At 33.8% G+C, this 17,431-nt stretch overlaps 1 protein-coding gene across 1 annotated transcript in view; it reads left to right on the forward strand.

The window, feature by feature from the left end:
* The window catches only part of LOC149426621 (dorsal root ganglia homeobox protein-like), an 87,568-nt gene that overhangs the window by 38,604 nt on the left and 31,533 nt on the right, over positions 1-17,431 (forward strand). Inside the window, exons 5-7 of the mRNA XM_089635436.1 lie at positions 11,257-11,373; positions 14,857-15,038; positions 16,644-16,745. Of these exons, the coding sequence (XP_089491562.1) occupies positions 11,257-11,373; positions 14,857-15,038; positions 16,644-16,745 (401 nt within the window). The remainder of the gene's footprint in view (positions 1-11,256; positions 11,374-14,856; positions 15,039-16,643; positions 16,746-17,431) is intronic.

Consider the following 17,431-nt stretch of genomic DNA (forward strand, 5'->3'; position numbering starts at 1 on the left):
GTAGAATACAGTGAACACTTGAATATGATGTATACGTAATTTTTTCAACTGAGTTCCTGACTTCAATACCTTAGTAGTGTGCTGCGATACGTATTTTGCTTTTTGAAATTTTTTCTAGATTTATTGCAATAATTTCACTATTCTTTTAGTAAGGTAAGGTAGGCATTACTTATGTTCCTATATGGAATGCACGCCTCTGGAGTAGCGGAGTAGTCACCGTTACTGTTTGTATACCGTTATTATAATAAAAAAATTACAACAGATAAAAATACATGAAAAAAATCTATTTTTTGAATTGCTTGTAATATAATCTGATTTTCTTATTGTAATTGTACGTTGAAAAGTATGGATAGAACATCACGGGCGTCTTGTCTTTTAAATGGATAGGTTGGTTTTTTTTTTTTTTTTAGGCTAAAGAAGGAGTTAGCGTAACACGGCATAATACCCCAAAAACAAATAACAAAAATACTTTTGGCCGTGAAAATCTTAAATCATATTTGGATAGGTTGGTGACTCAGAAATTTCAGACAAAAGCACCAAATTATGTTAATAATTTTGGAAGTTTTGCTTATTTATACAAATTTACTACTTTATAGTTAATATTACTTTATTTTTTACCCAGATGATGCTTGTGTTAAGCGACACCGTTCGGTTGTAATAAATTAAATAAATTCGTGGTTATATACAAAGCTATTATTGTTTTATTCTATTGATATGTTTAATCACAATGTGACTACTTTCTACTAAAATAAAACACTATTTAACATAAACAATAAGCTTGCTAAAATATATTTCCATCCGGAGTGAAAGGCACAATTTTTAAATAAATGCAATAATGTGGAACTACTTGTATCTAGGATTTTTTAGTTACATTTTTTCCCTATCCAAAAACAGAGTATAATAGCCTATACGTCTATAATAGCCAGGTAAAAAGGAAAATGGTTTGGTACCAATTTCATACCAACTTCATTAAACCTTCCTGCTTTTTCTGGCTGCTCATTACCCTAATATTGCGGATGCCATAATCCCCCTGGTTCTGGCTTGTTTTTGTGGTCATCTCATTAAAGCAAAAAAAAAACCTCATTTGTTTGAAACATCGACAAAAAACATAACGGGATATATTGTACAACGCAAAACCTACCTCTGAAATGAATTCAGTAATGGCTCAAAAGCAAAACCGTAATTATCGAATATAATAAATTTGAGTATAATAGCATAATAGCCTGGTGCAGTGGCGGCCCAACCCGCTGTCCATACCCTCGGGCAGTCAGTGGCGGAGGGTGTCCCTCTTCTGACTATCATAATAGGCAACCAGCCCCCGCCGCGGGCCCTCACAGCTATACCAATCTTCCATTCTAACCCAACCCAATAGAGCCATATGCCCCCTTGATGTAAGCAGTCACTTAAATTTAAAATAGTGTTGAACAAGCGATTAATGTAAAGTAAATATGTAATATTTTTTATGATAACGTAGGTACGTTTGAAACCTTGCAAAAACACTTGTCAAAAAAAACAACTAAGATCGGACCCTGAGTTGATCAATAAAATGTGTGTATTAAAAAATGTTATTTTTTTAACGGTGAAGACATGAAATCAATGTGAAAGAAGTTATGTATGTTACAGCGACAGGACATAGATGTTGAAATGATGAAAATGAGCAATAGAGTTTTTAAATATTCTTACAAATTTAAATAACATAAAACAAAAAGCAATACGGTTAGTTCCACAATTATCCATCACGCACGATAAAAACAAATAAGAAAATTGTTACTAAAAATAGTATTGTTTTATGGGTTACTAAATTACAGGCTTTATAGAATTCGATTTTTAAATACCAGAAGATTGCACTTGCTAAAAATCTAAAAAGTCTGAAACAGTATTTGAATAATTCGCTGTTAACATGCTGGAACAAGTGCAATAGATACTTTCTGGTTTACTCCCCCTCTGACTGCGGAAGGAGGCAGAATAGATAATAGAAAAGCACAGAGAAAACGGAAGGAGGAACCCCGCGATCGTTACTTAAACAAATTTGTTTCTTGAACCCTCCAAGAGAGTTTATGGATGAGGTTTAAAATAGCTCCCCGGTCGGGAGCGGTATTAGGTAACCCCGGAATGGGGTTTACATTGCGGTTAGGATTTACGATGATCAGGTCTCAATTTGCCGCTCCATCGGCGGTGGGCGGGGCGGAGAAGGGGTATGGGATGGTGAGGGGGAGGGCGACTCCACCCAGCACCCGCCTCGCACAATACCTAGCCCCGGGGCGGGATGAACATCCATTATTATAGTTGTCTCAGATTGGAGAAACTAATTGTAAATTCTTGCAAACATACTCGCTCATACTTTCTACATCCATTTTTTATTTGGGATACCAAAGCTAAATCCTTTTCAAGTGAATACAATATAATGTTACCAATGCTCGGAACCAGCTCGATTGTGGAATCCCAAAGCAATAGACCAAATCTGGCCGGATGGAAAAGAGGTCAACATCGCAACTTTAGGTGTAAGGAACTGAGACCACCAGAAATGTACCTCTCCAAGGTCTTGTATGGCACCCCCAACAGATGACAGTTGTGTTAAAAGTAAAAGAAGGAGGGAAACAGACGAGGATAGATCAAGGCGTGAAACAAACTTGATATTCCGATATTACCGTAGTTGAAATAATTTAAAGCAATGTTTCGCCAACGTGAACGTAATTCAATACGAATAATGTTCATTGGTAAATCAAGTCTAGTTTTTATAGAAGGATAGAAACCTCAAAATAATTCTGGGAAAGCTTGGGTGGAATGCGAGAGTGGAAGACACTGCCCAAGAATTTTAGTTGGGTGTTATTTATATTTTGGACGATACAGCCAACATAATCATCGCTCAATCGTCATGTTAGGTTGAGATGAAGAATGTACACAAATACGTAGGTGTACTACTAATTTTATTTTGCAATATTGTAAAGGAACGTTTTATTTAATGTCAATTTTTGAACGAAACATTTTGGATCCAAAAAAGAGGTAATCGGGAACCGCTGATTTATTGTTACTTTAATGTCTACCTACATTTCCACTTATACTTTTCCTTTCCCTTTATCACCCAGAGAAGAAATAGTGCATGTAATTAGTACAATTTCAACCGTTCAGAAGCTAGTTAACAACTTTGAAGCTGAGTTACGCGCAAAAGAAGCAATTCGAATTCGTAACTGAGTTTATTGGCTAGGACTAATAATCACAAGGTACGACTAATTCATCCTATGGTATCCTTCCAGTTATACCATTATTTTCTTTCTGTTCCTAAATATCATTCATCCATCACTTGGTTACCAAAGTGATGGAAGTCACGGACTGGATTTCAGTTTCCAAGAGCTTTCCAAGAAACAAGGAGGTTTAACTAAGACCACATTCCAAAACATTCAGAATCATTGACTAGTTCTTCTTCCACGACACCGGACATTTAATGAAATCAATGAGTCAAACATTTTCAGAATCAACTCAGAATTGACAAACTTCGTTATGACGAGCTCCATTGCAGAGTGCCAAAGCTCTCAGGCTTTAGCTTTCGGCCCAAAGGTCGCAAATAGAAATGTCAGTTTGTCCCTCACATTTAGTATGATTGAAAATACGTCCTAGAACGAAAGATACGGTCAAAATCGAAACTCAACAGTAAACTGTTAAGGCAATGCATTACGTCGTGTAATATTTTAAATTGAGCCGCTTTTAATAACAACCCTAACGTAGATGGCGATAAGGTTTAAATTCCCGCTTAACACCATCCGCCTGTTTTGATTTATGCAAGATAAAAAACATGGCCAAAATGTGCCTTTAATTTTATTTTGTGGATGTTCAGGCATAAATATTAAATTTTTTTTTCGATCATTTTATAAATAACTTAATTTTCCACATTATACAATAAAATCATAACCGACAATGGGTTCGTAAGTAGGAGATTTTGAACTTTAAAGCAGTTTTTATAGGCCTTTACATTATTTTTTTCTGGGCTTATAAAAAGACTTATCTAAAAAATACTCGATTATTTCAAAGGCCAAGATGTATTCTACTCACAGTATTTAATTAAAGCATCTGAGTCATTTCTAGGCGACCAAATTTTCAAACCAAAAACAGATGATTTTGCATTACTACGTATGGCATCACCTTAAGAAGAGTTGGTACACATTATCTGTAGTCTGTACTCTTGCGGATTTCCACACTGGCAACCTCCATAGAAATTGTCCTCCGTGTTGTAAAGTTTACTACATGACGTAATCGTATTATAAAGAATAAAGGGAATGCAGATTAGTGAGAGTGGCGGGGGAGGGTGGTGGGGGAGGTAGGTCGGGAGAGGAAGAGGAAAGTACAATGTAAAGTAGCGGAGTGAAGAGATATGTTTTAAAGTCCTCATAAAAAATTCAACACCCACTATTATTATTTCTTACTACCTAGCTTTTCTTTTTGATAAATCATGATAAAAAATTTACAAGGAACAGAATGGATTTTTTTCTTTTTTTTTAAAGAAGACAAACATTCCCGGGTCACGAATAACCTAACAATATTTTAAAATCTTTTACTACCACCACAGTATGCGGAAAATATTGCTTGTGTCGTGATGGAGGCCTTGACCAGCAGAGGAATTGAACGCACGACGCGTAGGTCGGACTCAAACGCGATGCCAACTCAGCCACTGACCGGAATATGTACATAACTATGTTCTAGGTAAATTATTCCTAGAATGTTTCAACTCAGAAACGTAAAACTAGTAGTTCTATAACCAGTTAAGTAAAAAAAGTTTATAAACTTACTTGTTATTTATTCATGTTGATCTAATTAGTGTTGTGTATTTGTAGTAATTATAAAATACAAAAAATATAAAAAATTAATTAAAAATAATTATTCAATATTGTAAATTTTCTGCTGAAGGTATTTCGTATTTTTTCTGATAGCATGTCATGTACATTCACCATATTTCAGAAAAAGTTTTGATTGGATTTTTAAAATCTGAAAATTGAAAAATGCTAAAAAAATATTTTAAAATAAATGATTTCAATCGGGAATCTTCCTAGTTAGACAATCAAAATTCTATGATATCTGTAAATAAACACGTACCTATCTGAAACACAACAAATCTCAGGCAAAAATACCGATTCTGATATGTAACAAAACTTTGGATCAACAGAACTAAAATCACCTAGGAATAAAATTAAATGATGAATTACAAGAAAGTACAAGATCCCCTCATAACAGCTTTAAAGAATTCAAACACAGCTTAAAAAAATATGCTGAAAACTTAAACCAAAAAAATGTACATGTAAATTTTTTTTTAATTTAAAATTTAAAAAACAACAACAGTAATAAAATTCTTCAAAATAACTAAATAAATAACACCCCTCTCATATATCCAAGCACAGCTTTTTAAGGGAGTACGTCTATAAATAAAAATATAGATACATATGAAATATTACTCTGTTATCAATTATGTTTGTGTTTTTAACAAATAAATTTTCACAAAAGAAATTGCAATTAATGAATTAATATAGATACCAGTATATATTATAAATACTTACATTGTATTCCGGAAAAAAAATAACCGAAGGTGTGTGGCTTTCCATCCTGTCTGCCTACCCCCTCGGAGAAACGCGCGATGGTTAGTTAGTTATGTTAATAACATTTGACGTACAATGGAAATTTAAATCGATAACTTTGTAAGGCTTTTTAATACCCGACGGCATTGTGTGGTCGAGTATCAAAAAATCACCAAAGGGTATTATTGTGCGGGGGGACTCGTTAAATCACCATTAGGTCGGCGAAGCTGGTTGGGGGAAGGGGGCGGGGTGCAGGGGTTAAAAATTTGCGAACTCCCCGTGGGGCCACCCTACCAGAGTTAGGGGGTGGAATTACATAGCTTTTTCTGGGTATCACAATTTGGAGAGTTAAACCTGTCTAGTATGTGGTATCTACGGAGTATGGAGCGCTCTATAATAACAAAACAGTTTATTTCAATGACGATATCTAGATTGAAGATTTGCCTATTTACCTCTGCACGTGCACTTTTTTACTTCAATTAGTCTGATTTTATGAGATATATTTCCATCAATAGATCGCAAACAGATTGGAGTAATTTGCCATTTCGATGAAAAAATAAACAATCATTCTTTATAAAATACTATCAGCCCATTGCAAGCTATGTATCAAAGTTATAGGCCAGAAAAAAGTGAAAGGATACTACCAATAATATACTTTTGAGTGAAACATTTAAAATATAACGTTTTTCAAACTTGCGGAGGCTAACGGTGCGTCACTGGGGTACCCCAGATTCTAAACAAAAAATAGTTTATAGTCCGGTTTTTTTGCGATCTATCGATGGTAATATATCCCATAAAATCAGACTAATTGATAATTTGTTCAAATATGATTATGTTCCTAGATTATAGAGATAGCAAGATTAACGACAACACGTAAATAAAAATGTACTGTCACAAAGTCTCCACTACATAAATTTACATTATTTTTATGCAAGCATTTTAATATGTATATGATACTTGCAAACTTGATTATATCGGTTCATGTGGATATGTAAGAATCATTGTTAAGGAATATCATTTGAGTAGTATAATGGGATGTGTTTGTTTGTTAAAACACAATATCCATTCTGTAATTAGTTTCAACCCTTTATGTGCCCCGATTAGGGATAGTCGGTAGCTACCCACCCTCCCACCGTAGGTAAAGAAAAATAGTAATTACTCTTGCGCATAGAAGCTAGTTGGAAAGTACAGTGGGAAGTATCGCGGCACAGATGTCCCCGTGCCTAGAGGGCGTTGCAACATGTTAATTCAACTAAACCGAAACAAACCACCCCCCATCCAAAGCGCACGGCAAACAGCGCTGACTGTAGGTACTGTTCATCGTTCAGTTGTTCAGTCACTGAGCAGGTACATAGGCGGACATCGCAGAGCAAACACCTTATGGTATATTTATAAATAAACCCACGATTAAACACTGAGAGGAAGCAGTTAACCATACGCGCGGTGCGACCAGTTTTCCCGAGGCTATAATAACCGCAGAACAATCATCGCCGATAGTTACACAATGTAACAATCCCGACCCCTAGCTTCACATTGTTGGCACTTTGCGCTGTATTCAGCTCCCCCCGGCCTTGCAGTGAAGAGAACCCCTCGATGCTTGAACCTATTTGTTTGCTTGTACAGGCTGGATGGATAGCACGCATTGTTAGGCTCGAGGGCTGTCGGGGAAGCTGCTTGAGAGATCATCGAGTGATGTAAACATAAAAGAATAACGCTCCTGTAATTATTACTGGGGTGTTGCAGAATTTTGTATCGCGATTCCTCCGACTATTTTGTGTTGAGCTGTTTGAATCGCTGAAAGTAAAGAACCCTCCAAGTGAAATGTGATCGAGTTTGGGAGCTATTAGAGACCCACTACAAAAACAATGAATATTATTATTTTGATTTACTTTTCCATCATTAAAACACACTTTTGTAAAAGTGCTTATCATTTGACGACCTAATTTGAAATTTTGTTATAATAACAAGCTTTGTTTATCTACTTCATTTTGTTCGAATATTATTTGAACTCCTACACTTATTTTTAATATTACTTATGAAATAAAAACATCAGCTAAACATAAACCTTACAACGAAATGCCTACTACTAACGTATCTAGAAATGATATCCTTTTACTGGGGACAAGAGAGAGTTCGGGCCTCTTGAGCCTCAACAGAACTCATACCCAGACTCCACTTTAACACGTTTTAATAAAGAAAAAAAATCACTTAAAAACCACTTCCCACATTCCCTCAATTCTTATTAGGTTCGTAGCGCGGCGCAGCCCTTAACAATCACATATACCTACGTGTTTTTCCTTATCAAGCTTACAAGTGGAATTTTTTTTGTATTATTTATTGTGTATTGACGTCATAAGCAAAAAGGCAGCCGGATATTTTCAATGGTCACATTCTGACGTACTTTTTATTATAATAACTTGATAAACATGAAAAGTGTAGTATATCAGAATGTGGTCATTGAAATTTTCAAGCTGCTTTTTGGTTCCGTATTCGATGGCAGAGAGTTCTGTAAGAGCTTTGACTCTAAGCCTATGTCATCGATACTTAACCCGATACGTAAATGTAAATATATGTGACGAGATCTGAATAGTTAGTGTCTTTCAAATAAATTATGTTTCAAAACGACTTTTTTGGAATAAAGCACATGTATTCTTCTTTAATATTTTTCCTCGTGTATATGGTATTTTTAAATTAAAAAAGTCATTTATGATAAGTCATAGTCAGGAATTCAATTATCACTTATTAATTTTTTTTTATTATTTTCGGATCTCGTGCATTGTATTTATTCGGATAAGGCCACTTGCGAGAACACGTGTTCAGATATATTTTGAATGACAGTGAAAATAAATTATAATAATTTAAATTTTACAATGACAATTTTATTAGGAAATTGTCATTCAGTTTAAATTTTACAATGACAATTTTATTAGGAAATTGTCATGCAGTTTAAATTTGACAATGACAATTTTATTAGGAAATTGTCATGCAGTCATATTGTTAAAAGTAATTTGATTTTTAAAGAGCGGTACTCATTTTCTCCGTGTAACAGGTACGTCGTAGGCACTTCGCCGACAGCCATGTTATAACCTCTTTCTCATAAACGACACATACAACAGAGTATATGTTACAACGGAGCTCTAATGTTTTGAGAATATTAACCCTTTCGTACCATTTTTTAAGAACAAACAAAGTAAAAAACTACTAAAAAATTTACATATTTTGATAATGCTGTACTACGTACCCGAAAATAAATGGGGTTATCCCGCCGATAATCCTCCCGACAATAATGTTCCAGTCAACGTCGCAAATCAGGATGTGCCAAAGAATGACAACCTTTTATTCGGCCAAGTAAATGTACAAACACCGGCTGCATTAGTAGGGGTTTAGAGGGGAGGATTTGGTTTTAAAGTAATAATGACAAGTAATCCCTTAAGCTTATTTCCCTCAATAATAATAAAGCTAGACTTGTACTCTAAATGGGGATGGTCGGGGCTTCTGCCAGGGGTAAATACTACCCTGGTTTTGTGTTGAGCATAAAAAAGATTTCGTTGTTCTTTGTTTTATATAAATATTTTGCCGAGGATACAAAGATGATTTATTCCGTTTTCATATTAGGCACCTGTCAGTGGCGTTCATTGCTCTGTGACCAAAGGTAGTTTATGTGTAGTTTTAGCCGACTATTTTTATTCGAAATTTCATAATTTTTCAAAATCATACCTAGGTCAAAAAAATTAACGTAATTAAAACCCTCCACCGTATTAGGTGGTAGAAGGAAAAACAATCAATTGATGTGACGATAGAAATAAAAAGTTCATAAATGTTATGTTCTTCACACATTGCGGTTTACCTAGAGGTTGTTTTGGAAACAAAAAATCTAATAATTTATGAAAAGCGTAAAACTTTTGATGGAGGGATAATATTATGTCACTTATTTCTAAACGCATATTTTTTTTTTGAATAACTTAACCAGCATATCATCAAATTGTAATATTCAATTGTTGAAGACAATGTTAGCGATTTTTAAACGTAAATTTGAAACTGAAAAATCGGAAAAAGATACGGTTGCATCTAGTCCTAGTTGCTATCGTATATTTTTCTGTTTCAAATTTTCAATTAAAAATCACTAACATTGTCTTCAATAATTGCATATTTAAAATAAGTCTAAAATGAGTAGCAGTAATACTTGCTATTTCACAATCTTTAGTGCAAGTAGTATTCCTATATTGGTTGTCCATTTATCGATGTAGAAATTTTTTTATGAAAAAATAAATTATATCACACATTTTTTCTTCATTTTATTATTCATTTTTCTCATGGCAGGCACAGCTTTTCCATCTTTATGAAATGTATGCAACGGGTACCTACTTAGATTCCCCGAAGTTAATAATTTATTTATAAATAACTACCGATTACTATTTGAAAATAATTTTATATTAACAATATAATCACACCTGCATGTAATTTTATTACGTATATGGTAAGTGTGTTGTAATCGTAATATTTTTTCCGGATTGCGGATTACAACGATTACACCACAACGTTTTGCCTGTATTTTCGGTGATTATTTTATTTTGGTTTTTTTGTAGGTATAAGAACTTAAAAATTTTTAAAAAAAGATTATGGAAATAGACAGCAGGTAGGTACGATAATTAAATTGATTAGGTACGTCCATGTGATTCAGTGACGGCTCGTGACTTTTGATTGTGTTTTGATTTTAAAAATTAAAAAATGGCATTATTAATGTAGTTGTAACCGAAATCGTTTTTTTTTCGAATTTATCAGTTTGGTAGTGCACTGCACCGGTACCGTGAAAATCTTCATAAAAAACCGAATTTTCGAAAAAAAAATCTTTTTGTGTAACATCAATAATGTCAAATCACACTGCAAAGTCACGAGCCGCCACCGAGTGTGAAGTGTGGTATAACAATCCTTGTTATTACACTAATCTCAACTACAAAAACCAATATTATTTTCACATTTTACTATGACACTAATAAGAATAAATTTTTTTATTTTTTATTTCATTAATTCCCCCTGATTCAACCCTGGCCCTTTATTTTGTAGTAGAGTCAAGAATAACCAAGAAATGGGCGTGGGGAGTCGTTTCGTATCTTTTTCATGTTTTGTGTCAACTGTTAATTGGCTTGTAGATCAATTACGACAAATAATTATTACAAGATCCAGCTCAAAGTCAACGCTCTAAAAAAGTATTATTTTGTCTTGTGTTTAACGTAAAATTTTTCGTATTGCTTACAAAAGCGTCAGTTTTTTTGTGAAATTAAAGGTATTTGCTTTTGTTACATTACGTAGGTATAGTAAAAATACTATAACAATATTATTGTACAGTAATATAATATATTCAAAATGTGTACGAGTGCTATTATATCTGGAATCAATGCTATTCTTATCGTATTTTTGGAAATTTCTTCTTTTAAAAACCTTCCTGGTACATATTTTTGTCATCCCTACATTAATAATGCTATGATCTGTAATTTTAGGTGTGAAAAATATTTTAACATTTCATTAATTTTCATTCTGTAATACAATATCATTAAGTTTGTAGATTGTATGGTTATCCTGGTGTGTTATTGTTGTGGCACAAAAAACTGCAAGACTTTTAGCTTCCCAAATTTCATTCAATTCCCAAATTTAAAAATAATATCGAATGCCTATTTAATTTTGAATCGTATTTTAGGTGTGGTTCCAAAACAGAAGGGCGAAATGGAGAAAGGCTGAGAGACTCAAAGAGGAACAGAGAAAGAGAGACGGGCATGACGTCATGGGGAAAAGAGATGATATCAAGGAAGATAAGGTAAATTTGTAATTTAACTATTGTCAAACCAAATTAATATAGCTAGATTTTAAATCTGACGAGTGATTGTAAAAAAAATTATACATCTTTAATTTATCACTTAACAAATACAAAAGATTGTTACTGAGGCAGTTTAGTTATGTGTAATAAATATGTACTGTATTAACATAAATTTATTAATATTCATATGTAAAAGCCCCTATCTACTCGAGTGATTGGTGTCATATACATTTACCATTTTATTTAACTAATATAATTCCTCAAATTTCCATTACTGAAAAAAATAAAACCGATTACTGCGGTTAAAGGCAATGAATCCACCTAGATTTCACCGTTTATATCATATGTTTTAGATTCTATAAATTTGGCTCATTATGGCAAGCGATCGCTCAATAGTGGGTAAAAATTAAGTAATCATACACACAAGCCCTGCTTATTTAGGGAGATACATGAAATACATATATTATTTAATTAATAAGTTTATTATATTTATTTATAATTCGTATATCTTTTTGTTATTAGTAAAAATAAATAAACTAACATCAGAGCTGAGATTAGAACCTGATTTAAATAAAATTATAAATAAAACAAAAAATATTTCCTTAAATAATTCAGCTAATTATTAGTATCTACCACTTTATATCACATTAGTTTTTTATACTATTAATTAGTGTATTAGTTTTAAATTAGATTAATTTTAGATTATTTTATTAGTTTTTTCTCTTTCACTTCACTTTATATGTATAACAAATGAATTATTTTTTTAAATATTTATTTTAATATATAATTTTATTTCCCCTTTACACGAGAGTGGTTACACTCTCGCAAAGGTAAATATTTTTTATTCATAATCTTAAACCCTGCATTAACGTTATTTTACAAAATTACCTAGAAAATATTGATAAATAAAAGAATACTATCGAATATTTAAAATAAAGAAACATTTTAAAATATTTATTCAAAATTCTTTCCGATGAAAACATTCTTAGGTACAGGCAAATCATTTTAAAGAGGATACGTTTGAATGTATTTATCTACTTCCATAGTATCGAAAGTTTTTCGGATCTAGTTTAGACCACCCGCCCGCATTCCCCTCTTACCTCACACAAGCCCAAATGGGCACATAGAGACGTTTATCAATTCCGTTTAAATATTTGGTTTCATTCCTCAGCTTCATAACAAAAACAAAATTATTTTAAAAATAAATATTTTTTTGGTCCATCCAGTACACCACTATACAAGCGAGGGTCTCTATAAAATGATTTACCTACCTATTGAACCTACCTAAAGTAATTATTTTTCAAATTTTATCGTACCTACCTCTCTAGTTTGGGACACTGGTAAAGTTTTAATGGAAGGGGCATACATACTCGTATTTTCATTGCAATACCCATAGAACGTAATTTCCATATACGATACAGTGGCGTGCATTGCTTTACGACTATGTGCAGGTTTTCAATATAAGCGTGAATTGTTAATGGAATATTTGAATATGCAAATTTTATTTTTATCTTCCTCTGATTGTAGTGGCCAACTTAATAAATCAGGAAACATGCTTCTCAAGTTAAATTTATAACATTATAAAAAAAATAACAATCGATCGAATATGTCAGAAAGCTTATTATTTTATTGACTTTTTTTCAAGACCATCGAAGGGCCAGTTGCTTTTTCCATCACAATTCCTTCTTTCTTTTCATCTTAATTCCTTCTTTCAGTTTGAATTGAAAAGAAAGAACGGTTTGTTTCACAGACATTGAATTGAATTCATCAAATTACATAATTGATTTTCAAGTTCTATTCAAGTTCTGTATTATTTCAATTCTGTAAAGCAACTGGCCCATAATGATGTAGAACAGAACTTGAATAGGACTTTCACATAACTTGAAAATTCATGTTTAAATTTGATGAATTGTTAAAATTCTATGAAACAACCCGTTTATGTTTGAATAGCAGAATAACAACATAATTCCAACAGCAGTTTTAATTGGTTAACGTCACTTTCTTTCATTGTTATTATTGATACCCACTCCATGTTTAAATGTAAATCTAAAAAATATAAAAAAAACACTTATTGTATTATTTAAAAGTTGAATTTTAAAAGAACTGCTTATGTATTGTTAGGTTTTTTCTTATTTTTTGTCGTTATTTTATTGGTCAATGATATAAACAATTACCAGTTTTCTAAAGACTGTTTATAAAACACAGTTTGATGGTTAAATTTTTCTATTATTTAATAATGTAAGGCACTGCTTTTAGACAGCACGCCATTGATGATACCGTGGATATCGGAATCACAGCTTACCGAAACTCGTAGTATATAAGGGATTAATTTTAAACAAATTTTCATTTTTAAAATGTATGGAAAACAAATAATTTTTCGATTTCATCTGTCAACAAATAATACGAAATGAATTTTATATTTGTTTTCATTAACGCAGGCAATTCAATCCAATCATGACACCGGGAAAATGAAAATTTGCCTACGACTACAGAAAATGAATGAATAAAAAAGCACAAAAAATGCACCTGATGAGCACAACGGTTGCATCGTTCCACGACAAAACAAAACATATTTATTTATTAATTTGAACTTAGGTACATATTTACCCACAAGACCTCTGACATTTTGCATTGTAATTTCTTAACTGTCAGAATGCAGATTGCACGGAAAATATTTTAACATTACATTCGATTTCAGATGAATTCACTTTGAACGAATTTATAAATAAAAGCATTTATAATTGAAAGCAGATGGACGACTATTTAAGATTTTAGTCATTCAAATCGACTTATTCGGGAGGCGGGTATGGGTACCGCCGCCCGGGGAAACATTTATTAGATAGCAAAAACCTTTTCCATAAGTCACCCCAAGTGGTTCGCTAAGTTTGGTAAGGTTTGTATAGGTCTTGGTGCGGATTCATCTACCCACTTGCTTCGTGGCAGACAGGATCGCGAGAGACTGGTTGAGGGACACCTTTTGAGCTTTCTAGCAGGACTCCGTCGACCCATCACATTGCACGCATTACTTGCCCTCAGATTCCTACCCAACCCTCATACCCTTCTCCTTCCTTTCCTTAAAAGGACCTTCCACACAGCATCCCCAAAGATGACATGCCCTGAGGGAAATGATTTTCCTAAGGGCGTCTTGTGTGAAGCTAATGTAAAAAAAAATAATAATATTAAAATTTTGAAGACAAACGAAGATAAAGTTTAGTCGCTAGCAGTGGATTTTATCATGTACTTTAAAAATAATTATGTAATTAAACAATAATTTTCAAATGCGAAATGTTACACAGGATTTTTGGGAACACGCGGTATTTTCTCTTTCTAACACTGTCAAATTTCTCATCGTAATGCAAAATGAGATAACATAACTTTTATGAGGCTGGGACATATATTTCTCAAAAAGACATTGTTGTTTGTTGTCTGTGAAGAATATCTCCCACAATTGCCCAAGGGGTTAAAGTGAATGTCACATTCCAGACGGACGATGGCCGCCTGACCTCTAGTCCAGAGGTGTCGGCCATGGACGACGAGCCTGAAGGCGAGCAGGAGGGCGATGGTGACGGGGAGGGCGAGCGCTCCAGTCCCGGGGGGCCCGGAGGCGCCTCGGGGCCCCCCACCAGGAACAGCGACCCGGGGGACACGCCTTCACCTGTTTCAAGGTAAGCAAACATTTAATATATCTGAATGCCAAGAAAAATTGATTTAACCAATAAAATCACCGATAATGGAAACAACGGAGATGGTTCATGAACACCGTTCGCCGATACCACTGAAAATCGCATCTACGCGTAGCGCGCTCCGCTTTTTTTCTGCCTACACGCCAAACGGATAACTTTCATTGGCGTCGTTTTGATAATCCGTGCAGTTGGCACACTTCCATGGCATATCTCTCTTTGTTTCTATTCTACACGGAATCCGGAAACTAGTAGTACTTACAAGCGGGAAACTGGTGAATCTACATCACATGATCCAAAGCAAATTTTGATGTGAAACATATTTTGGCGCACTCGGGTTGGTAAAACCGACTCTTGCATAGTAAAACGCTCTTGTACTCGTCGGCTCTTTCCGCCCGGCCGCCAAAACTCTGTGCGGGGAAGGCTCATCAAAGAGTTAACTTGGGATGTTTTGTTATTCTGGAGCTAATCTCAAATACTTCCTTTCATTACAAAGTGGATTTTGTTATTGTACAGAATGACTTTCTTCAATATCAATATTTTCACTAAAATCATCAATGAGTAATCTGTGGTATTTCTTTATTGAAAAATGATTCCTTTACGATTTAACTTATTTATATATCTTTGTGGATATTTTAATAATAATAAAAGTTTTTTTTATAAAAAATATAAAGACTTGTTTATTTTCATTTTCACTTCCTTCAATAATAATAATTTCAATTTTTCACATCTACCAAGTGTGCGTGAAGGCTATTTTTTTAACTGAGCTTTCGATTTTTTTCAACAAATTTTTCCATCCTTTTCGGCTAGGTTAAAAAATCTTTTGGAGCGGGGGTCTCCACATCGACGTATTTATTTTAAAATACATTAAATAGCTGATATTAATCCTCTAGCGATCGTTTTATTTTTCAAATTTGACCTAAAACATTCCAACTTTGGATTCGATTTGCTCGATGGCGAAATTAACTCAAATGAAAATAAAAATGTAGATTTCCAATTTCCCGCTTTGTACTGCGAGTTTCCGAACACCATGTGAAACGGTGAAAGATGTATTCACAGTTACTTAGTTACCTGTAAATACATCCAGCTCGTGACTTTCAATTAGCTAGAGCAGTAAACCTTAAAAGTTCGACTTTTCCTCTTTTTTTTGAAAATTTCAAATATTTTGGATCCTTTCAGTTAGATTAGGTTAGGTTAGGAATAATGAGCGGATCCTTTCACTTAGGTGGAACCGTACCTCACCTAACCTAAATGATCCAGATTTCATCTATGGACAAGTCTTATTTGGATGTATATTCTTTTAATACTTACTGGTGGGCCAAAATATACGCCATAAATGAAGATTGCTAATAGTGGTTCTTCTGCAGAACAGTAGGTACTTATTACTATTGCTGTGTATTACAGTGCTATTGATTATAAGATATTGTTTGTTTTTGTCTATAATCCATACAACATATAATTTGCATACTTTTTATCCTCGCAGTTATATTGTTTAAGTCAAGTGTGTACAAGATGAAATGAACTGGAGTGTGTTGTAAAAGTGCCTTAAAGGGAAGATGTGGTACAATAAGTTGTGTGTGTTGGTTGCAGGGGCATGGGAGGAGGCAGCAGACCCCCCTCCCCCTCGCCTGCTCCCCCGCGCCATACCATGCCGCCCTTCCCGGCACACATGTTCTCCGGATTCGCTGATAGGTGAGTCCCGACCCAATTATTTGTATGAAGAAGTTGTTCATTATTGCATGTCTAAACATCCTCATTTCATAATCAAAAAATCCTTTTTTTCCTAGCCCAGTGTATTACCGACATTGTCGTTAAATTAAATTAATCAAGTAAATGATTATATTGTGTTATGGCGATGCACTACGTAGTGTAATATTTTGAATTGAGCCGCTATCGATAACACACCTTACGTAGATGGCGATAAGGCTTAAATTCCCGCTTCACACCATCCACCTGTTTTGATTTATGCAAGAAAAAAACACAGCCAAAAAGTGCCTTTAATTTTATTTTGTGGATGTTCAGGCATAAATATTTACATGTTTTTCGATAATTTTATAAATAACTTAATTTGCTACATTATGCAAAAAAAGTATAACCGAAAATGGGTTCGTAAGTAGGAGATTTTGAACTTTAAAGCAGTTTTCATAAGCCTATATACTATTTTTTCTGGGCTTAAAAAAATACTCGATTATTTCAAAGGCCAGGATGTATTCTACTTGCAGTATTTAATTAAAACATCTGAAACATTTCTAGGCGACAAAATTTTCAAACCAAAAACAAATGATATTAAATTACTACGTAGTGCATCGCCTTGTTTAAATGAAAGAAAATGGTAGAACATGCAGACAAACTGCCTTGTGACAGCACAGCGTGCTACT

The sequence above is a fragment of the Hesperophylax consimilis genome, chromosome 1, assembly GCF_061612785.1.
Source record: "Hesperophylax consimilis isolate HC1 chromosome 1, BYU_Hcon_1.0, whole genome shotgun sequence".
Lineage (NCBI taxonomy): Eukaryota > Metazoa > Arthropoda > Insecta > Trichoptera > Limnephilidae > Hesperophylax > Hesperophylax consimilis.